This window comes from Microcaecilia unicolor, chromosome 6 (genome assembly GCF_901765095.1).
Source record: "Microcaecilia unicolor chromosome 6, aMicUni1.1, whole genome shotgun sequence".
Classification (NCBI taxonomy): domain Eukaryota; kingdom Metazoa; phylum Chordata; class Amphibia; order Gymnophiona; family Siphonopidae; genus Microcaecilia; species Microcaecilia unicolor.
In genome coordinates this window covers 170,680,907-170,704,739 of record NC_044036.1, presented here as the reverse complement: position 1 = coordinate 170,704,739, position 23,833 = coordinate 170,680,907, and the positions used below count along the sequence as shown (strand labels likewise).

The 23,833-nt window shown below is 41.2% G+C and overlaps 1 protein-coding gene across 5 annotated transcripts in view; it reads left to right on the top strand.

Moving 5' to 3' along the window:
- ATP2B2 (ATPase plasma membrane Ca2+ transporting 2) overlaps positions 1-23,833 on the top strand; it is a 969,683-nt gene that overhangs the window by 931,943 nt on the left and 13,907 nt on the right. For 3 of the 5 annotated variants that reach the window (XM_030205270.1, XM_030205268.1, XM_030205269.1), the window contains one exon: positions 6,032-6,214. In XM_030205270.1, coding sequence (XP_030061130.1) covers positions 6,032-6,214 — 183 coding nt within the window. Of the gene's footprint in view, positions 1-6,031; positions 6,215-13,878; positions 14,051-23,833 lie in introns of all 5 variants that reach the window. The other 2 variants (XM_030205272.1, XM_030205271.1) reach the window with 2 other exon arrangements.

Sequence of the window (23,833 nt, the reverse complement as noted above, 5' to 3'; positions counted from 1 at the left end):
AAAGCAGTTGAACATGGCCAAAATTGGCTTTCGATTATACTGATTTGGCCGGGTTCAGGAGATGGCCGGTCATCTCCCGATTTGTGTCGGAGGATGGCCGGCAATCTCCTTCGAAAATAAGCAGGATTGTTATCTCTTAAATTTTCTTGCAGTTTTATTGGTTTTTCTCATATGCACATTAGATGATGATGATGATAATAATAATAATAATAATAATAATAATAATAATAATAATAGTGAAGATGTTATAATCAGGCTGGCCAAAAATGTTGCATTTTTTTTTCACAGACAGCATAACCTGGCAAATCATGCATTATGCACAAATCCACTTTCTCACTCAAGGATTCACTCTTTAAACTGCTTTCACATGAATATCAATAAGCCTCTGTCTGCTCCGATCAGTTATTTGTCACACAGGTCACTTTTTCCCATGCACCCAACATACAATTTTGACTGAAAACCCTGGACACCTTACAGCATTATTGTCTCAAATATAACTTGTTATTCAAGTCTCATTTGCTGAAGTCATAGTCTGTGGGCTAAATACAGATATTCATCGGCACTTAAGTGGTAGTGCTACTGAATATTCCTGGAGCTGCTGATGCCAAGTCCAGGCAGAGCCTTGGCGGTCCAGGGTTGGGGATGGGCCATATGTAGTGCTGATGTCTGTATAACTAAGTGGCAACCTAGGACTGCTTAAAAAGCCGCCCTAACTTTCGCTCTTTAGCTATATTGGTGCCAGAGCTGATTATCAGTCAGCATCCACAGAAGTTCTGGGTCACCAATTAGATTTCTCCCCTTTCTGCATCCTCCAATCTCTGAATTGTAATCTCTATATCCCTCTTCCCATTCCAACCCTCCTGACCCCCCATAAAGAGCATTGGAACACCACCTGATCCCCCTCCTTCCAGCCCCTCCTGAAGGGCAACATAACCCTTTCCCCTCTTCTGATCCCCACTCTTTCCTCTTGAAGACAAAAGATCCCCAATCTGATCCCCATCCCCCTCATGATGAATAAAAGCCCTCCTCATCTAATTCCCTATCCCACCTCCCGGAAGTGATTCCCCCTCCTCTCCAACAGTTGTGTTGCTCCCAACATGGCCCCCACCTTCCATAGGCCTCCCCAGTTCTACCTTTCGAATCAGTGGTGGTCCAGGGGTCACTGGGGTAGGAGTGATCCCCACTGGCTCCTGCCCCTTGCAGGTCTTCCATCAAAATAGCTGCTGTGACCTCTAGCATATTGAGGGAACATATTGAAGGGATGGAGGAAGGGTATTTCAAGGGGGTGGTGTAGGGGGCTCAACAAACTTGTTTGTCTATGAAAGAAGTAATTTTACCCCAGACATGGGTCAAAGTATCCATATTTAGGTTAATACCATACAACTTTTTTTTAATGCTGACTGCAGTATTTAAATATTTTATATATACAGGACTTTTTTTGAGGGGGTACTGAGTACGGCACATTTTCCATTGTCTGCTAAAATTGACCCATGGACCTCAAGTTTTAATGAAAGAGCTCAGGCTCTACAAACCAATTCTGCCTTGTCCTAGTTTCTGTGACTGGTTGCAGGGGGCCTGGCTATTGTGGGGTGGGTCCTTCAGTGATCACCCCACCCCTGAAGGGCGGCCAGGCATTTTGCTAGAAAAAACATACTGTATATATATATATATATATATATATATATATATATACAGTGGGGGAAATAAGTATTTGATCCCTTGCTGATTTTGTAAGTTTGCCCACTGACAAAGACATGAGCAGCCCATAATTGAAGGGTAGGTTATTGGTAACAGTGAGAGATAGCACATCACAAATTAAATCCGGAAAATCACATTGTGGAAAGTATATGAATTTATTTGCATTCTGCAGAGGGAAATAAGTATTTAATCCCTCTGGCAAACAAGACCTAATACTTGGTGGCAAAACCCTTGTTGGCAAGCACAGCGGTCAGACGTCTTCTGTAGTTGATGATGAGGTTTGCACACATGTCAGGAGGAATTTTGGTCCACTCCTCTTTGCAGATCATCTCTAAATCATTAAGAGTTCTGGGCTGTCGCTTGGCAACTCGCAGCTTCAGCTCCCTCCATAAGTTTTCAATGGGATTAAGGTCTGGTGACTGGCTAGGCCACTCCATGACCCTAATGTGCTTCTTCCTGAGCCACTCCTTTGTTGCCTTGGCTGTATGTTTTGGGTCATTGTCGTGCTGGAAGACCCAGCCACGACCCATTTTTAAGGCCCTGGCGGAGGGAAGGAGGTTGTCACTCAGAATTGTACGGTACATGGCCCCATCCATTCTCCCATTGATGCGGTGAAGTAGTCCTGTGCCCTTAGCAGAGAAACACCCCCAAAACATAACATTTCCACCTCCATGCTTGACAGTGGGGACGGTGTTCTTTGGGTCATAGGCAGCATTTCTCTTCCTCCAAACACGGCGAGTTGAGTTCATGCCAAAGAGCTCAATTTTTGTCTCATCTGACCAGAGCACCTTCTCCCAATCACTCTCGGCATCATCCAGGTGTTCACTGGCAAACTTCAGACGGGCCGTCACATGTGCCTTCCGGAGCAGGGGGACCTTGCGGGCACTGCAGGATTGCAATCCGTTATGTCGTAATGTGTTACCAATGGTTTTCGTGGTGACAGTGGTCCCAGCTGCCTTGAGATCATTGACAAGTTCCCCCCTTGTAGTTGTAGGCTGATTTCTAACCTTCCTCATGATCAAGGATACCCCACGAGGTGAGATTTTGCGTGGAGCCCCAGATCTTTGTCGATTGACAGTCATTTTGTACTTCTTCCATTTTCTTACTATGGCACCAACAGTTGTCTCCTTCTCGCCCAGCGTCTTACTGATGGTTTTGTAGCCCATTCCAGCCTTGTGCAGGTGTATGATCTTGTCCCTGACATCCTTAGACAGCTCCTTGCTCTTGGCCATTTTGTAGAGGTTAGAGTCTGACTGATTCACTGAGTCTGTGGACAGGTGTCTTTCATACAGGTGACCATTGCCGACAGCTGTCTGTCATGCAGGTAACGAGTTGATTTGGAGCATCTACCTGGTCTGTAGGGGCCAGATCTCTTACTGGTTGGTGGGGGATCAAATACTTATTTCCCTCTGCAGAATGCAAATAAATTCATATACTTTCCACAATGTGATTTTCCGGATTTAATTTGTGATGTGCTATCTCTCACTGTTACCAATAACCTACCCTTCAATTATGGGCTGCTCATGTCTTTGTCAGTGGGCAAACTTACAAAATCAGCAAGGGATCAAATACTTATTTCCCCCACTGTATATATATATATATTCAATGCAGCTATCAGCACTGCTGCTATACCATCTGTATATCACCAGCTATCTCTAGACTTTGGTGAAATGCCAATATTTACCCTGACTGTATCCAGGTAGTAAAAACTTTCAATGGTATTATTCGTATTTTTATGCCAGTTGCCACTGTATAATTGTAGAAGGGAAAACATACATGTCCTTTTCTTTTCTAAACTGCCCCTTTTTTAATGAATATTACAAACTTTAAAGTTACCCCTTAATGATATAAATCAATAGAACAGTATCGTAGGGTCTAAATTAAAAAAAAGAGAATCTCTTATCTGATCAAAAGCTCCAAAAAAAGAAAAGATTAGGCAAACACATAAGGGCCCTTTTACTAAGCCGCTTAAGCGCCTACGCACACTGAACGTGTGCCAAATTAAAGCTACCGCCCAGTTACTGCATGGCCCTTGTGGTAATTTCAATTTTGGCGTGCGTCCGCTATACACGTCTGAAAAATATTTTTTTTATTTTCTGGCGTTCATAACGGATAATCGTAGGTCATTACCCCCTGGATTCTTTACCTCTAGGTCAATGGCTGGCGGTAAGGTCTCAGACCTAAAATGGGTGCACGACATTTTGATTTTGCTGCACGTCCATTTTTGGCCAAAAAAGGCCTTTTTTACAGGCATGCTAAAAAATGGATCAGCGCATGCCCAAAACCTGCGCCTACACTACTGCAAGCCATTTTTCAGCACGCCTTTGTAAAAGGACCTCATAATGAGATACCATTTAATGCTAATCTGAAAGTTAAAGGAATCTGAAACACTATATAGAGGGCAGACAGGGATTAATGGGAGGAGGGAAATGCAGAAAGGGAGGGAGGGAAGAGACAAAGAGCCATTCTATAAATGATGCCTTAAAAATCGGTGCCGAAAAACCACGCATTTAGTGTAATTCTATAAACTATGCCCAAAATTGAGCATAGTTTATAGAATATACTCACGTGCCATTCTTGAACTTAAAATTTAGGTGCACCCATTTAGGCCACCTAAAACCAGGCCTAAATACCTGCGCCTAAATTAGGCACAGATCGGGTGTATTCCATAATAGTGCACATAAGTTTTTGAAATGCCCACAACCCGTTCATTCCTTGTCCATGGCAACATCTCCTTTTCAACTGTGCACATTAGAATTTGTGCACACCACATTGTAGAATGCGCCTAGAAGGTTGTGCGTGTACATTCTACTTAAAGCCAATTAGTGCCTTAATTGGTTAAGTACCAATTATCGGCGCAGCTGGGCTCGTTAATCAATTAAGTTGTGCGCATAATTTGGCCATACGGCCAGATTAGTGTGCACATGCTAAGGTGCCATATGTAGAATTTGGGGAAGCAACTAATAGTTCTAGAGCAGCTGTTTCCAAACTTCCTTGATTCATGGTACCCTTAGTGTTTGAGTAATCTTTTCACGGCACTCCTAGGCCATACATTTCCTCTCAGGTCTTACCCCCCCACCCCCCACCCCACTCCCCCAGCAGCGGCAACAGTGACATAGATTTAGATTTCTAAAATAATGCAAAATTCATTAGAAGCTATAGCAGATGCTGCAATTCAATCCTCAGCATAAACAGTGAAATTATTAGTAGTTCCTTCCTTACTCACGTCAATGTTTTTGTTGTATGACCCACGGTTCTGGTTGATGACTATTTTCCAGAGAATATCAAAGTTCAATTCATCAAAACGTAACCTGTTGCCAATGGTAATCAGCCAGTTTTAGGGGCCCCTTTCCTAAGTCACCCCGAAAAATGCGCTGGTGTAGGCACATGTATAGGATCCGCGCAGGTCCATTTTTCAATACACCTGCAAAAAAGGCCCTGTTTTTTGGTCAAAAATAAAAATCTGTGTGCATCCATTTTGGGCCTGAGATCTTACTGACACCCATTGACTTAGCAGTAAGGTCTCATGTGTTAATCGGGCGGTAATCATCAGCATGCATTCACTGCAGATTACTGCCCGGTTAGCGCCACGCGGTAGAAAATAGAAATTATGTTCTGCCGCGTGTTTTGGACACACGTCAAAATTAGAATTACTACCTAGTGCACGCGGTAGTCAGGAGGTAGTTCTAATTTGACGCATGTCGTATGCACTTAGGCACCTACATACCTTAGTAAAGGGGCCCCTTAATGTTTTCAAAATGAGATCTATAAATTAGTCTTAATATTCAGTCGGATGCAACTGCATTGCAATCTAGAATAGAATAGATGGCAACACGTTTCAAAGGTAAATTGAACTAAATGCATCCATTCTACAGCTCCCCATTACCTCTCCACTCTCATCTCTCCCTACATTTCTCCCCATGATCTCTGCTCACTGGACAAATCTCTCTTGTTGTCCCCCTTCTCCTCCACTGCTAACTCCAGGCTTCGTTCCTTTTCTCTCGCGGCACCTTATGCCTGGAATAGACTTCCTGAGCCTGTACGTCTAGCTCCATCTCTACCTGTTTTCAAATCTATGCTGATATCCCACCTTTTCACCACTGCTTTTGACTCCTAGCTACTACTCAATTGCCTCCCCTTGTTCCTTCTCACTCAGTACTTCCCTCGCCCTTAATTGTCTTGTCTGTATGTATTTTTAGATTGTAAGCTCTATTGAGCAGGAACTGTCTCTCTGTATGTCATGTGTTCAGCACTGCGTGCGTCTGGTAGCGCTATACAAATGTTAATAATAAATGCTCAGATTTCATTCTGTCCTATACAATGCATTTTACAGGTTATTTCAACCATCCCAACAAGCAGGCTAAAGTTTTTAAAGGGAGCAGGGCACCTCACCCAGAAGGAAGAGATCCCTGAGGAAGAACTGAACGAGGATGTTGAAGAGATTGACCATGCAGAGCGAGAACTTCGACGTGGACAGATTCTTTGGTTCCGAGGGCTTAATAGAATCCAAACGCAGGTATGTTAAAGGCAGTAACGACAAAATGCTCCCTCTGAAATGTGACAGATCCTCTGGGGCTTCCCTGTAAATCCATCTGGATATCCAAGACCCTATTAAATACCTCATGCAAGAGTATTATCAATTATTCCTAGGTATAATTACAAACCCTTGGACTTTTTTTTTGTAAGAATCTGATAAGTTTAGTTAGAAGTAGAATCCTTAAATTTTGTAGGTTCAGAATGAGTATACAATAAACGTCTCATTCAGAGGCTTTTTCCCCCCAAAATAAAAACTATTATAAATGATAGGTGAAAAATAGAATTTGCCAGAATTTTGCACAAACAAAAAATGCCCTTGAAATGAAGCATTATTAGTGGGCCTATTTTTGATATCAACTTGCATGTTTCAGTCCTGCAATTTTTTTTTTTTGCATGAAAAACCAGTGGAAGTAGTTGAAGATGTTTTCTTTCCCATCACAATGAACTCTCAATGTTGTAATTCTTAACAGTGAGAAACATAAGAACAAGGCTGATAACAGTACAAATTAATTGATAATTAAACAGCTATATCATTTACATTGTCAACCACTGAAAAATACATTTTTCTCTCAAATTAGGAATCTTAATGTAATGCTTTTCAACTGTCGCCTGAATAAAGTGATGTGATAGGTCATGTTAGTCCACTTTTAAAGGTAATACATCGAAATAGAAGAACACATAGAGAAGAAAATGAGATGATACCTTTTTTTTTATTGGACGATTAGCCTTTGAAGGTAACCCTTCTTCGTCAGATCAGAAATAATCAAATGCTGCCAAATATCAGAATATATAAGTGAAATGACACCCAGTCATAATAGTCCTGACAAAATAGCCCCAACAAAAAAGTCCTGACAAAAACAGCATTGTAACAAAATCACCCTTGACATTTCACACCCTAACAAAATAGCCTTTGACAAAATGGCCTCTCCCACAAATCAACCCTTTACAAAATAGCCCCTACACAAAATAGCCCCCTTAACATAACAGCCCCCTAAGAAAAAATAACACATCACAAAAAATATAATAAACTACAACTGAAATCGTCACTGATAAAGACTCCTACTAGCACTGAATTGCATAAAGCATATATAAATAAACAAAATTCTATAGCTACAAACTGGTGTTCATGATCTGTTCTGCTATTTAAATAAACTATTATTAGGAAAAAAAATGCAGTCCCATATTCTGGGCAACCTGATCGGGCCCTTTTGTCGGGGGTGGGGGGGGGGCTAATTTGTGAAGGGTTATGTTGTGGGCAGGCTGTTTTGACAGTGGCTGTTCTAGTTTGTCGGGAGCTTTTTTTATTTGAAGCTGTTTTGTCAGGGCCATTTTGCTGGGGCTATTTTGACCAGGTACCAAGTGAAACACAAAAGCATTTCAATTACAGTCTCACAGGAAGAGGGTGGGGTGGGTTAGGTGAGAAACAGGGAGAGATCATGATAAGAGGGTGACAAAGCAGTAGAATTTTATGATTTATAATGGGATAGAAAACCAGATCTTTATTACGTTCTGTCTGATGAGTGCCCAAATATTTCATCATTTTGACTTCAAAGGTCTTACGTTCCTGGATTGTCTTCAAATTTCCTTTTAGTATTCTCACCGTAAAATCATTGATGCAGTGTTCAAGAACAATGGCGGCAGTGCATGCAAATAGATCTCTTGTGTGCTCTATGTGGGAATCTTAAAAACCTGACTGGGTTGTGGCCCTCGAGGACCATGGTTGCCCACCCCTGCCTTAGACTAATAGAGGCAAAGTATTATCTATTAATGTTATCTCAGTCTATAGAGAACTTACTAAAAATATAGAGTTCCTTGCATTATATAAACAGAGGGCTAGATTTGCTAAAAGTGTGCTATTTTCTTAGTAAATACTGGTGCACATTTATGTCAGTTAGTTACCATGGGTCTTATTTTATACCTTGCGACCTATTTTAATAATATGCATTGATGGTGTTAATGTGAGCTAATGCAGTAGCACACTTTAGTAAATCAAATGCAGAGCACATAATTGCTTAGTAGTTCGTCTTCCTACATAGCAGTCACTTTTCCTAATTTGCAAGTGAATTAATAATCACACTTTGGAGTGTATAGTCCTAGTACACACATGTTCAATGGCACTGCCTGGTTAAATGCCACTGAATATCAGCAGCTGGGATGCCAAGCATGGTATAAGCAGGCTGAGGCCTTGCCTGTCCACTTAAACTACACTCATTCTCATTGGTGCAAATGGGTAGCATCTAAATTTACGCACAACCTCTCCATTTAAGCATTAATTCTATAAAACGCACCAAACCTTAGGCATAACATGGAGGAGTGGCCTAGTGGTTAGGGTGGTGGACTTTGGTGCTGGGGTACTGAGGAACTGAGTTTGATTCCCACTTCAGGCACAAGGCAGCTCCTTATGACTCTGGGCAAATCACTTAACCCTCCATTGCCACATTGAGCCTGCCATGAGTGGGAAAGCACGGGTTACAAATGTAACAAAAAAAAAATACCGCTTAAGCATGTTTTCTTGGCACCAATTTTTGGGTGCCATTTATAGAATCTAGCCTTATTTGGGTATTTTTCATGTGTTATTCTGGGGTCTTTTTACTAAGGTTCGCTGAAAAATGGCCTGCGCCAGTGTAGGCGTGTGTTTTGGATGCGTAATCCATTTTTCAGCATACCTTTTAAAAAGGCTTTTTTTTTTTTGGACGAAAATGGATGTGCAGCAAAATAAAAATTGGCTTGTGTCCGTTTTGGGTCTGAAACCTTACCGCCACCCATTCACTTAGCAGTAAGGTCTCACGCGTTAACCGGGCAGTAATCGTCAGTGCATGTACAATGCCAATTACCGCCCGGTCACCGCTGTGCGCCTGAAAATAAAATATATTTTTGGACGCGCATAAAAAATAAAATTACCGCCTGGGCCATACGGTAGCCGGGCAGTAGTTCCGAAGACGCACATTGGACGTGTGGAGGCGTCTGTGTGGCTTAGTAAAAGGGCCCCTTAGCTTTTGCAAAGTACAAATCAGCTCCGTACCTATGTTCACATGGTTAAGGGGCCCTTTTACTAAAGCCACGTACGTCCAATGCTTGTCAATTCGGAGCTAACACCCGGCTACCATGTGGCCTGGGCTGTAATTTCATTTTTTACGTGTGTCTGCTACATGCGTCCAAAAATATATTTTATTTTCCGGTTCACGGCAGTAACTCGGCGGTAATCTGCATTGTATGCGTGCTGACGATTACCGCCCGGTTAACGCATGAGACTTTACCATTAAGTGAATGGGTGGCAGTAAGGTCTCATACCCAAAATGGACGTGCGCCAATTTTTATTTTGCCTCACATCCATTTTTGGCCAAAAAAGGTCTTTTTTATAGGCGCACTGATAAATGGATCTGTGCACATCCAAAACACACACCTGCACTAGCGCAGGCCATTTTTCAGCGCACCTTAGTAAAAGGACCCCTGAATTTTTAGTAGAAAATAGTGCAAATTTACAGTTTTGCCCCAACTCAACTACGCCTCTTCAGTGAGGCATAGTTGTATTGTCTTGTGATAAAATGTGTGATTTCATGCAAACCTTGTCACAAAACCTTCTGCATGAACTTGATTTATATATTATTTAAATGGACTATAAACATTTGCACATTGCCAAGCCCATTCCTGCTAACTGAATCATAGATTAAGTACATCAGCCCTATAGATCCATAAATAATGGGAAGAGTAGAATGCATTTTACAAAACTGAATTCAAACTTTTGTAAAATGTTTCCCACTAACATATTTTCTTTTAGAAAGTAGGATGATCCATTTGGATTATCTTATTTAACTTTTTTCCTGCACATTTATCACCTTTGAATGGAAAATTTATATTGGTTCTAGAGATCTGATTTGAGTTTACAGGGTATATAAAAGATCAAAGAAATATTTTATGTAGTCATGGTTAATCTCATTCATCTCTACTTCCAAAATGGTGTCACCTATTCTGGGTTGGAATTGTAAAACTTATTTTATAATTATGGCTTATTTTGCCTATTCCCAGTTTTTAAATGTCATGTTCATATAAAACCATACTGTGCATTATTATTGATACTCTTTTCTGCAAATAGATGGAAGCATTATAAATCTTATAATTCAACAGCATGAGTTACTAAAAGTATTGTTTTTCAGTTGCCTGACAAATGTGGGTCAGGTTATGAACAGCAATATATTACAGTATAATTTTCTGATTCTTTAGGTACATGCTCTTCCTTGATATTTCTAACTGTGGTAAGGAAATTGAATAAATAACTTGACATAGTTGTTTTCACAGGTGCAGTGTCTCTTGGGATTGTGGTCATAATTTCTTTTTCCTCCCTTTATGACACTTTCATCCTTAGCGGGCTACACTATCAGAACTATGCATTGTGGAAAGTGAAATGACAGACGTTGCTGTTAGATCATATTGGGATATTGTTACTTTAATGAGAAAGATCTCAGCAGGCATTGAAATTCTGAATGATGATAGGAGGAAGCCAAGTACTAAAGTACCAGAGTTTTCCTCTTATAGCAGTATTATAATTTTCTTTTTGAAAATGAAAAGAAAAGCTCACGGTACCAGTGTTATTTAAACAGAAAATGTATGTATGTTTTTCAGTGTCAGCAAAGGTCAATATTGCATGATTTATTTGAATGTTTTTTCTATCACATATTTCTGTGCATCCCCCACCCCATGCCACCCCCACCCCCACCGCCACACACACACTCAGGTCAATTATTATCTTGAGGTTCAGTGGAGGTCCGCAGAGGCGGAGGAACACTGAGATCCCATGGAAGAATAACAGGAAAACAAAGGGAGTGGGAAATAGGCCAGGCTAATGAGGGACAAATGAGCAGAGACAGCAGATTATAAAGTTTTTTTTATAAAGGTCTTTATCAAGACCATACTTTTTCATCTGCTTGTATCAACGTTCATTTAACATCTGATGGTTTTACATATTTTATATAAAGACTCCTGAAGCACGCTGACTGCCGAAACACGGTGCTGTGTCGAGTCTTCACCGATAAACTCTTTACCAGCATTTGAAGTCTTCTCGTTTGTCCCTGGTGAGCCTGGTCTATTTCCCACTCACTTTGTTTTCTAATTATTATCTTGAGTCATGAGAAGAATTCTGAATCTAGGAAACTCTTAATCAGTTTATAAGCAAGCAAATCTTATGTAAAATGTAACTTAGCATTTGGGGACAAAGTCTCAACCATTCTTTTGAAGACATATCTGTTTCCATATTTTTCCCTCTGAAGTTGCAGGAAGTTAAATTCATGGATAGAATTTCTATGTTGAAATTATGCAAGCATGTTGACTTGCCGTCTTAATGCAGTTTTCTTTCGCTACTTTTGCCAGAAATATATATCAGGCCTTGAAGGCTACATATGTTGACATTACTAGATGTAGAGAGCTATAAAACAAAACTCATCCACAGGTGTGACTATGAAATCCAAAAGTAAATTGTGAAAAAGTAGGAAGAAAAAGCCTCAAAGCCACTCAAACCTTGTTAAAACACAGGGAGCAATGACGATCCAAACAGATCACTGCTTCATCATCGGCAAAAACCTTCCATTAACATACTATGCAGTGCTCAGCAAAACTCAAAAGTGCTCAAAAAAGTGTTGAATTTTCAAAATAACATCAAAGAGCCACTTATCTTAGAGCTACATAGCTTGAAGACGACATCAGTCAGGTAAGTAATGATGATGACTTGCCCCCGGGCCAACAGTGGCCAGCATTTTGTAAGAACTGCGTCAGGGTCCAGTTGACAAGTATATCCACTCGGCACCAGAACATCCGCTGTTAAGTGGACACCCAGCGGATGTTCTGGTGCCGAGTGCACATACTTGTCAACTGGACTCTGAAGCAGTTCTTACAAAACGCTGGCCACTGTTGGCCCGGGGGCAAGTCATCATCATTACTTACCTGACTGATGTCGTCTTCAAGCTATGTAGCTCTAAGATAAGTGGCTCTTTGATGTTATTTTGAAAATTCAACACTTTTTTGAGCACTTTTGAGTTTTGCTGAGCACTGCATAGTATGTTAATGGAAGGTTTTTGCCGATGATGAAGCAGTGATCTGTTTGGATCGTCATTGCTCCCTGTGTTTTAACAAGGTTTGAGTGACTTTGAGGCTTTTTCTTCCTACTTTTTCACAATTTACTTTTGGATTTCATAGTCACACCTGTGGATGATTTTTATGCTATAGCTCTTTGCATCGGTTATTCCACACCCTTTGAGTTTCTACAGTTGACCTTACTAGATGTACGTCCTGTTTCTTTTCTTTTTGTAGGCATTTTGGTATTATTTCAGAGAAAAATGAAGTGAAATATTGATTGTATAAGGATTGTTCTGTGTGTTTTCTCCTGTACAACCATGCTGCATTTGTTGCTGTCTTCTGTCTGTATATGACTGCTGGTAGGATTTGATTTACTTGTGGTAGGGAATCACATTTTCATTTGTTTGAGTTTGATAAATGCTGTCCTCACAGTTCTTTGCTGACTCCAGGTGTGCTGATACTCCTGAGTTTCAGTTTACCTGGAGAAATCAAACCGTTATGTTCAGGTAAGTAAAACATTGTAGGTCAATATTCTGTTTGACAGCACCTGCAGCAATGTCATCATATCGCGCACAAAGAAATATAATTACACTCTACAATTTCAATGTATTGTAGAACAGATTCAGAAATACTCTCTTACTGTAAATTGTACGTGGTGCATAGCGGCAGTTTGCCACAGGTGCTCTACCAGCAATAAACAGAAGTCTCTGTGCTGTGGCATATCATGCCAAATTGTTCCTGCTGTGTTCACCACTAAAACACAGACTGCTCTATTCATGCTGCATGTTGGTGCTTCGAAGAGTTAAGAAATAATACAATTTAAATGTTACATTTTTAGTCTCTGTATATTCTTGTGCTGTCCAATGTTGTCCATATTATCTTTGCCTATAACTATTACATGTATGCAAGAGAAAATAAAGAGTAGCATTCAACCAGTGTAACCAGAACAACACACCCTCCTCAAACATATAACCTAGCTGCACATTTATCCCAATTTATTTTTAATAACTATTCAGATTTGTTTGTGTCTGTGGTGCTCTGTTATGAGGCGGTGGTAAGCCCAATGCAGGCTTGCTGCTTACTAAAAAGGAAATACCGCTGGGCTACCTCAGCAGCCCGGCTTCAGTTCCCCCCCCCCCCCCCCCCCCCCCAGCACATGCCATTTGTGGCGCTGCAAAAATGTTTCAATATTTGTAGCGTTGGTGTGAACTCGGCTGTGATTACCACCACCTCAGTGGGTGGCGGTAAGTGGTCCCTCCCTCTGAAATAGCCATGCGGCTGCCGCATGACCATTTCTTAAAAAAAAAACAAAGACCCTGCCTTTTACCTGCTGCAGTAAAATGGGACCTTGGCGCACGTAAAAAAAAATGCGCCATTTGCTGCAGCTTCGTAAAAGGAACCCCTTAGCGCTTATTGTCTTTTCAAAATTGCCCACTCGAATGTCAGTTGTCGTAGCCTTTGCTTTATTTAATTTTGAAGACAAAGCCCTTTTCTGTCATGTCTTATTATTGTTCCTGTCAGTTGAATCATTATATCCATTTCCCTAAGCAACTTGTCTCATTCTTTCCTCCGTTGCAGATCGAAGTAGTCAATACATTCAAGAGTGGCACTTCCTTTCAGGGACCTCTGAGGAGACAGTCCTCCATCACAAGCCAGAACCAGGATGTAACCAATATTTCTAGCCCTAGTCACGTATCGTTATCCAATGCTCTTTCCTCTCCTACCAGCACATCAGCTGCTGCGGCTGGGCGTGAGTGTGTATTCTTAATGCATCAGATCTACAGAGATGCCAATTCACCATCACTAAAGGCTGGAGTACTCTGCACTTATTAAAGCTCACTTATATACATAGATTCAGCTAATGCATTTTATTGTTTTATATGTATTTATGCATTCTATGCCATACTTTTCTTTACAGGTCTTTTTCTTGGCTCAGTATTGTAGGGTACCTATCATTAACAGCCACTTTTCCGCTAAATATTTTTATTGTGGATTGTTAGACATATACTGTCATGAAATGAATATCCTCAGCATATCTAGGGCATTTATGATTTCTCCTTCTAGTAAAATTTGGTGGAGAAATTGTATTGTATAGTGTTTTTAAAAGATCTTCTGAATCAAGGAATTCCATCAGTTTTAGCAGACAAAGTACTAACCCAAATTTTGATATTGTACCAAGAATTAGACTATCCAGAATAATTTGATGTTTAGAAAAGCCTATTAATTGAAATCACAAAAAAACACTACCAACTTTTCAGATATTTAGACTGATATATTGTTTCAGTGAGGTTCGAAGGATATCATTTGGCTTTAGTGGTATTAGAACTGAATTGTTAAATCTAGAGACATCTTGGGGCATGAATTCATATTTTGCTTCCTCACTTTCAAGGCTTTAGCAAGTTATTTTATTTCCCTTTCATTCACTGTATTCCACAGTAATAGGAGAATAACAATATTGCTATATTGCCCCTCTCTCCTTTAGAAGCTATCATACAGATTGATTCCAGTATATTTTGACACATCATACATATAAGAGGTGGCTGCATGAGTATTTTTGCAAAAGAACCCCAAGCTCATGTTTAAATGAAAGCATCTACATACATTCAACTTTATTGTAATTATTCATATATAAAATATAATGTTTCTATCATAGGTCCCCCTGCACACAAGCACCAAACTGCAAAAGATTATGGAGACCACCACACAAGTGTGACAGTTTCCATGGCAGGCCCTAAGCAGAATGGGATGTCAGCACTATCCCCAACCATAATTTCCCTATAGGAAAAACAATTCACAATATTAATTAAGCAAGATTTTGCATGACATTAGAAAAAGGAGAACGAGAGTTAAAATGGAGGATAAAAGTGAGTTAAAATTCTTCAGAAACATTACATTTCAGAAAAATACATAAAAATTAACAAACAGGTTTATTACACTTTATATTTAAGACTCATTTATAGCTTAGGGGTCCATAGGCAGTTACAGCTTGGATTAGTGCATGGAAACTGTTAGCATATGGCCAAAGTAACACTGTCATGACAGGTACATGCTAATTACATACCCTGGAATATGGCAGGAAACAGGTTGGGAGTATGCATGGACTGAACCTTGCAGTGAGTACATGGCAACTTATTGTGTACTCCAAAAAGATGGGTAGAAGATGAACTGATCCAACCAACTACAAATATTCAATACAATCCTCAATAAATATTCAAGGCTGTGAACTAAATCTATAATTTAAACAAAGTGAAAAGTGGGTAGAAAAAGCCTCAAAGAGCGTCAGGTAGAATGCTTTCGGAGCTAATAACTCTTCATCATTGGCAAAGAACCAAACCAAAATTTGCATAAGTTCAAAGGTACCACCTTTTCATTTCGTACAATATTTTTTAACAATGGGAAATGCACTTATCTAGCCTTCTCCAGCCTCTGTGTTGTATGCTGTCCGTGATATAGATAGCATGCGTGCACTGACCGTCTTGCATATAAGATGATAAGGGCATCCATGCTGTCACTATACCTATTGTACAGTAAACATTTTCCTCTGCAATAATTGCATGGGCAGAAGCTGGAAATGCCAGTTATGGCACAGGCTTTGCAGATACTATATGGTAGTTTGAGCACAACCTTCACCATACTTTGGTAAAGTGGCCCTTTAGATTTTAGATAAAAATCTATACATTAAAGTCAGACTTGGACTAAGTATATTTCAGTCTGGTTTGAGTGTAATGGAATTTTCCAATTTTTTTTCCAGATATACAACAGAATTCTTAACTGCAGATTTAGAGAACATTTAGAAGAAATTCCTAAAATTAAAATAGCAAAAAAAAAAAATTCTGTTCCTAAACCATCCAAAATAAATGAGCTGAGTCAATGAAATCCAGTTTGGCTATTTCAGAACTCTCAAGGAAGATCTGAATATTTCTCTAAGGATGTCTATCTATATGAAATGATATGGGAAATGTCCTATCTCAGTTCATGAAAACAAAAAAGAAGAAGGGAAAAACCCTCCAAATCAAGACACAGAGCAAAAATGAAAGTAGGCGACGACTAATACAATTCCAACTCAAGGGTAAAAAGCAATTTTATTAGTCTGACTCAACGCAGATATATGTTTTGGATTGGGGGCGTCTACCTCGGGAGTCAACAAATCAATTCAGATGGGTGTGGATATATTAGAGTACTCAAACTCATGCAGACACAAGATGTGTAAAAAAACAAACAAACCTAAAAACCAGTATCCTTGGTAATGCAAATACCAACAGAGTGAAACACTGGGTGCTGCAACGAAATTGAAGGTTTCAAAAAACATGGCCACAAGGAACAGCAAGAATTTGTATACACTGATATCCACACCGATCTGGATTGATTTGTTGACTCCTGAGGCAGGCACCTCTGTGCTGAAACACAGGTCTGTGCTGAGTCCAACTAATAAAATGTCTTTTTAACCTTCATTCTTGCCACATCTCATTTCATGTTATTTTAACCTGAAAAGGCAGGAAAAAAACCTGAAATTTCAATTTAGTTTGTATCAACAAGACACCCTATTGCACAATAATGGGGCCCTTTAAAATTCTATAAATCTCAGAGGGGTCCTTTTATAAAGCCACGTTATAAAGTGACCTGCGGTACTGTGGGCGTGCGCTGGGTCATTTTTTACTGCAGCTGGGGAAAAAGACCATTTTTTAATGAGCTGGTAAATGGGCATGTGGAAAAAATAAATCTAGTGCTTGCCTATTTACAGCCTGAGCCCTTACCACCATCCATTGACTTAGTAGTAAGGGTTCACGCGCTACCCACGCAGTAACCATGAAGCATGTGTCAACATGCCCACGCTGCTGATTATCACTGGGAACACCCCCCACCCCATGGTAAAAAAAATATTTAAAATGTTTCTACCATGGAATTTGGTGCATGCCAAACTCAGAATTACCGCTGGGCGCATATGCTACCCTGGTGGTAGTGCCTGGTTTGCCGCATGCTACGTACACATTAGCCCTCCTATGGCTTTATAAAAAGGCCTCTCAATATCTCAAAAGAAAAGACTTTGAATAAGAAGGAAAAGACATCGAACAGTGGTTAATATAGTCTTAGGACCTCTTACAGCGCACAGCTGTTTCAAGTTCGAAACCTTAATTAAGAGCTTTAATCATTTGGTCATTCCTCCACCTCCTAACCAAAAGTATTCCTTATGATGAACAAAAGTTAAAAACTTTCCATATCAAAAGAAATCTCATATTAAAATATGTATATAGCCCAAAATGCAAAAAAATCAAAAGTCCTAGAAGGTACTTATCTCAACACATTTCACCAACTGACGCGCACAAGCGTTTTCGCCGTAAGTTTGCTTCTGGGGTTATTGTAAGTATATGCATGCACCGTCTAAACTGCACTGAATGGTGTCAAACCCATAATCCTTTCAAACTTGTCTTTGAGTGTGGTGGAGGAGGTGGCAATTCAAGCAAGTTGCCTAGGACCATTTAAGTTTGAAGGGATTGTAGGTTTGACACCAGTGTAGTTCTAAAAAAAAGACTTACGCCTCCGCTGAGTTTCTTTACCAACATCAGGAAAGCACCACACCTTATGACCCTTAAATAAAAGAGTTTTATAGTTGAAAAACAAAGAACTAAATTTTTACCAGATTCAAACACTAAAGATAGTTGCTTTTGTGTCTACATTATCTTGTGATGTTTCCAGGACCTCTGAGATGTTTAAACTGTTGGGAGATACTGCTCCTTCACTATTTTCAGCTTGACTAGATAACTCAAGGTGACTGTTTTTTTCTTATACGGTAGATAACACATCTTATTCACTGGTGGCAAGGAGTCACTGGGCAACTTTAATATCTCCTGCATATAGATCTTAGAGGTCTCTTTCTGATAAGAGCTGGATTTTTGAAAGTTCAAAAATCTCAGATTACAAACACGTAAAGAAATTTCCAGGTATTCCATCTTATATTGTATATCCAATGAGGATCTCATTAGTCTAGCTTGTCCTTCCTCCAAATCCTTAATTTCCCCCTTCAAGCTGGTGATTTTTCCTCGGTTCTCCTTTTCAACTACTTCCAACATTGTTACCTGAATGGTAATATTTTCCACTACTTTCTTCATAGTATTCATCTGGTCACTCACAGTTTTTGTCAGGTTGGTGACTGCCCGCCAAATAGAAGCCAGTGTAATTTCTGCTGGAACATCCACCACAACTTCCAGTTCTTGTTTTCGCCCATTTAGGACCCACAGAGGTAACTAACTCCACTGCGGGCCTCTGTGGCTCCAAACTCATTTCTCCATCTTCCCTCTTGGCATTCTCTGGCAAGGAGGAGCAGCCCCCACGACCGTCGATACTCCAACTGCCTCCAAGCTAGCTTCTGCACCCGGAAGCACCGTAGATCCTTGCACATCAGCAGCTGTTTGCGACATTGGTGGGCTGCATGCTAACAGCTGTGGGGGGTGTATGGGCTGGCAGGCTGAGTGAAACATTCTCTCCAAGCTGTGATTGGTCTCTGCCCAATCAGGACAGCAGGGATTCCTCCGAAGGTCTCCTGAAGCACAACTCCATAATGGTGCATAGAAGTTTGGACCACAGAGGGGGTACTAGATAAGGAAATCCTCACTTTCCTCCTTCTCTTAGGCATTTTAGCAACTGCAAGGAAATAGTAACAAATAGCTAGCACTTAGGGCAAGTGTCCTCAGTTTGAAAGCCAAGAACTCCCATTTCCTTTTCTATGTTGCTTTAGGTAAGTCAGCCAGTATAAGAATCACTGATCACAAAGGACTTCTTTTACAAAGTCGTGCTAGCAATTCCTGTGCGACAAATGCAATGAAACCCATAGAAATTGAATAGGTTTGTAAAAGGAGCCCCAAAACTGCTCATGCTAATGTCTGAAGTGTAAATGACATACAAGGTTATGGTTTATCTTAAAAGCAAAAGTAGTCACCTGTATCAAACTACGTGTAATAACTTCAAGAGAAAACTCCAAAAAATCGGTCAAGTCCAAAGATCTCTGTCTGTCTCTTGATTCAGAGTGTTCTGATTTCCCCGATATAGCTAGTTACTGAACTCTCATTATACGAAGCAAAGTCTCATGAGTCATACCAAGCACTTATTTCAGATATTTCCATAGCATATCTAATGGCGACAACAATGGGGACTTGGGGAAATTCAGGAACCTTAAAATTATCCCTCATTTGCTGATTTTTGAAGTGCTACATTGTTTACGCTACATTGAAAGTTAGAGCACTTCAAAAATAAGTGCTGTAACTTTCAATGTAGCGTAAATGTCTTGCAATTGCTGATAATTTAGTCTCAAATACAGTTATTCTGGTGGATTTTTGATCCATCTGTTGAGAATGGTCAGTAAGAACTTGGGAAACATCATTAACTGTATCCACGAACTTGTTAAATAACCAACAAAAGGGAAGAATTCCCATTCTGGATAGCATCCAACAGTGACTCAAGCATCAAAATGGATTTACCATTTTCTGACAACCCAGAGAAAGTTGTGGGGGAGCTGTTACTACTACTATTTAGCATTTCTATAGCGCTACAAGGCATACGCAGCGCTGCACAAACATAGAAGAAAGACAGTCCCTGCTCAAAGAGCTTACAATCTAATAGACAAAAAATAAATAAAGTAAGCAAATCAAATCAATTAATGTGAGCGGGAAGGAAGAGAGGAGGGTAGGTGGAGGCGAGTGGTTACAAGTGGTTACGAGTCAAAAGCAATGTTAAAGAGGTGGGCTTTCAGTCTAGATTTAAAGGTGGCCAAGGATGGGGCAAGACGTAGGGGCTCAGGAAGTTTATTCCAGGCGTAGGGTGCAGCGAGACAGAAGGCGCGAAGTCTGGAGTTGGCAGTAGTGGAGAAGGGAACAGATAAGGATTTATCCATGGAGCGGAGTGCACGGGAAGGGGTGTAGGGAAGGACGAGTGTGGAGAGATACTGGGGAGCAGCAGAGTGAATACATTTATAGGTTAGTAGAAGAAGTTTGAACAGGATGCGAAAACGGATAGGGAGCCAGTGAAGGGTCTTGAGGAGAGGGGTAGTATGAGTAAAGCGACCCTGGCGGAAGATGAGACAGGCAGCAGAGTTTTGAACCGACTGGAGAGGGGAGAGGTGACTAAGTGGGAGGCCAGCAAGAAGCAGATTGCAGTAGTCTAAACGAGAGGTGACAAGGGTGTGGATGAGGGTTTTGGTAGAGTGCTCGGAAAGAAAGGGGCGGATTTTACGGATGTTGTAAAGAAAGAAACGACAGGTCTTGGCGGTCTGCTGGATATGAGCAAAGAAGGAGAGAGAAGAGTCAAAGATGACCCCAAGGTTTCGAGCTGAGGAGACAGGGAGAATGAGAGAGCCATCAACAGAAATAGAAAACGGGGGGAGCGGGGAGGTGGGTTTGAATTGGAGCTCAATGAAACCCCTTCTATCCTGCGCTGTGTCGACAATTGCATTGCAATTGAAGCAAAAAGGCACACCAGGGTTTGCTGAGGGAGTGCAGTAAGCCGCTGCATCGGGGATTGTCCAGACTGTAAGGGGAAAGTTCTGGTTTTCCCTCTCCTCTTTCCCATCTTACAGATGTGAATTTTTAAATACTAGGGGAAATAAATTCACAAAAAGGAATTTACAAATCCGTTGTATACATTTCTTGGAATCAGGATACTGTGTTGAACAAGAAGCTTGTATATTTCACACTGATAGAGTGTCCATAGCTGACGTAAACAAAATAAGAACATAGAATAACCATGCTGGGTCAGATGATGGTCTGCCTAGCCAGTGGCGTAGCGGGGGCGGCTGCCACCCAGGGCGGATCACCGCTGCACCCCCCCCCGGGTGCAGACTAACACAACACCCCCCCCCCCCACCGGCGTGCACCCCCACCGGCATAGCGCCACCCCGACACGGTCCCCACCTGCCTACGAGCTCCATCCATCTGCAGTGCTGCTGTAAAGAAGAAATCGCTTCATCGGCCCTTCCCTCACTCACTGTGTCCCGCCCTTGAGGAAATAGGAAGTGTCAGAGGGCGGGACACAGAGTGAGGGAAGGGCCGACGAAGCGATTTCTTCTTTACAGCAGCGCTGCAGATGGATGGTGCTCGTAGGCAGGTGGGGACCATGTCGGGGGGGAGGCGCTGCGCTGGGGGGGTGGACGGATGCACCCCCCCCACCCGTTGACTCCCGGGGCGTATCGCCCCCACAGCCCTGCCCTTGCTACGCCACTGTGTCTAGCCCAGCATTCTGTTCCAACAGTGGCCAATCCAAACACAAGTACCTAGCAGAATCTCAAAGAATAGCAATATTCCATGCTACTGATCTCAGGGTTAAATAGTGGCTTTCCCCATGACTATCTTAATACCAGATATGGACTTTTCCTCCAGGAATTTATCCAAACCTTTTTTTTAATCCAGGTATGCTAACTGCTGTTACTGTATCCTCCAGTAATAAGTTCCACAGCTTAACTCTTTGTTGAGTGAAAAAATATTTTCTCCCATTCATTTTAAGTTACATTCATGTAACTTCATAGAGTGTCCTCTAGGCTTTGTATGTTTTGAAAGTTTAAACAATTGATTCAGGTTTACCCATTCTATTCCATTCAACTTTTGTAGATTTCACTGGATCACCCCTCTACTTATACAACACCATTGGTTACCTGTCACCTTTCATGTCCAGTTTAAGACTCTTACCCACAAGGCCATTCATTCCAACAATATCTCATATTTATCCCTGTTGATTCAACACTACGCTCTGTCCATGTCTGGCTTTCTGTTATCTTAATGATTTTTGCTTAAAAATTCCCTTGCCAAAACAGGTACACTATCAGGCTACAAAAGATAGAGCTTTTTTCTACACTGCACCCTCTCTCTCAAATTCTCTTCCCCCTCACCTTAGACTTGAAATTTCTAGTCAAAAATTCAGATCTCTTTGAAAAACGTATCTTTTTGAGAAAGCTTTTAACGTGCAGGGATCCACTGACACTGCAAATCTCTCTGTTTGTATGTTATATTACTATAAGTTTCTAATGTGAACATTTCTGAAACTGTTGCTTCTTTCTTTGCATGTTTACTCCCTCTGTTCTCTGTATTTTACTATCATTTACTGTCATTTTTTTTCTGGTTTGTTTTAAGTTTTACATTGTACACCATTTTGTTAATTGCTTAAGGATGGGCGGAATAGCAAATAAAATTAACCCAGACACCTTATGTTTGTAGGAGTCAACTTTCCAGTAAGATAGTTCATACAAGTCAATATGGGTTCTTATATTCCATGTCTAGCCATAGATGGTTCAGTGCAGATTACAATAAGAAGAACTAGCCACTCCCCTTAAATCACTTTGATAGTCCAAGAGACAAGCCTTCTAATACCCCAAGTGAAAACCTGACCTCCCCATCAAGCCTTCTGACAAACTCCAGTCCAAAGCCCACCTACTGTATGAGATGTCCTGCCACAGATAGCCCACTCCCTTGTGCCCTATGTACAAGGTTCATCACCACATGAACCCCTCCAGGACTTACCTAGGGATCTGCATATCCCATAGTGTAGGAGAGAGGTAGGAGCAGTCCCTCTCTGCTGCCGCCCAGCTCAGTGCCTCCACCAAAATGGCACCTTTCCCCTAGTGGTAGTCTGATGGTACTACTGCTGGTTTGCAGTAGTACCATGAGACTGTCACTAAGAGGGCAAGCACCATATTGGAGGAGGCACCAACTCAGATAGCAGTAGAGAGGGACCGCTGCAGTCCATGGCTACACTATGGGGTATGCAGATCCCTGGGTATGTCCCAGAAGGGGTTGGGGAGGATGGTAAACATGGGGGCAGACTTTCTATGGTGGAGTGTGGCTTCTCATATTGTGAGTGGGGTTTGGCCTGGGGATGTTGGAAGGCTTGACTGGAGGGTTGCATTGTTACTTGGGGCATCAAAAGTCTTTGACTGGGGGGGGGGGGTCAAGTTGTCACTTGGGGTGTTATGGCATTTCAAGGGGGGTAGATCTTCTGACAGTGACCAGGTCTTTTGTCGGGATGTGTGTATATTAGTTCCTAGTGGGATTCAGTTAGATAGTAATCTTGTCACCTGTCACTTTTACTTACAATGTAATATTGATTAAAAAAAAAATTAAGTCAATCTGATATAATTCCATTAACTGGATTTAATATACTGTTCCAAAGCTCTATGGTGGCAAATTGATAAATTGGCAGCCTCCTTTGGGCGCCCGATGCAATGAAGTTTACACCAATTCAATAACAGCACCTGGGTGGCCAGATACCATTATAGAATACTAACCCAACCGCTATTAGCATGCCCAAATGTGTGTGCACCCGCTCACAGAAGATCACTGGTTGACGTAAATTGGCGCATATAAATATGGCAAGCTACAAACACATCTTATGGTATTCTCTAAGGTGTGCGCGCCAGTGTGAGATGTGCTTATATGCTGTCCAAGCTCTGCCCTTGTGTACACCCCTCTCACAGATGTGCATATTGTCACTTATGTGCACTCTTATAAATTAGTGCTTAGCACACATAACTGGCAATTAAGGCTCTGCTGGCACA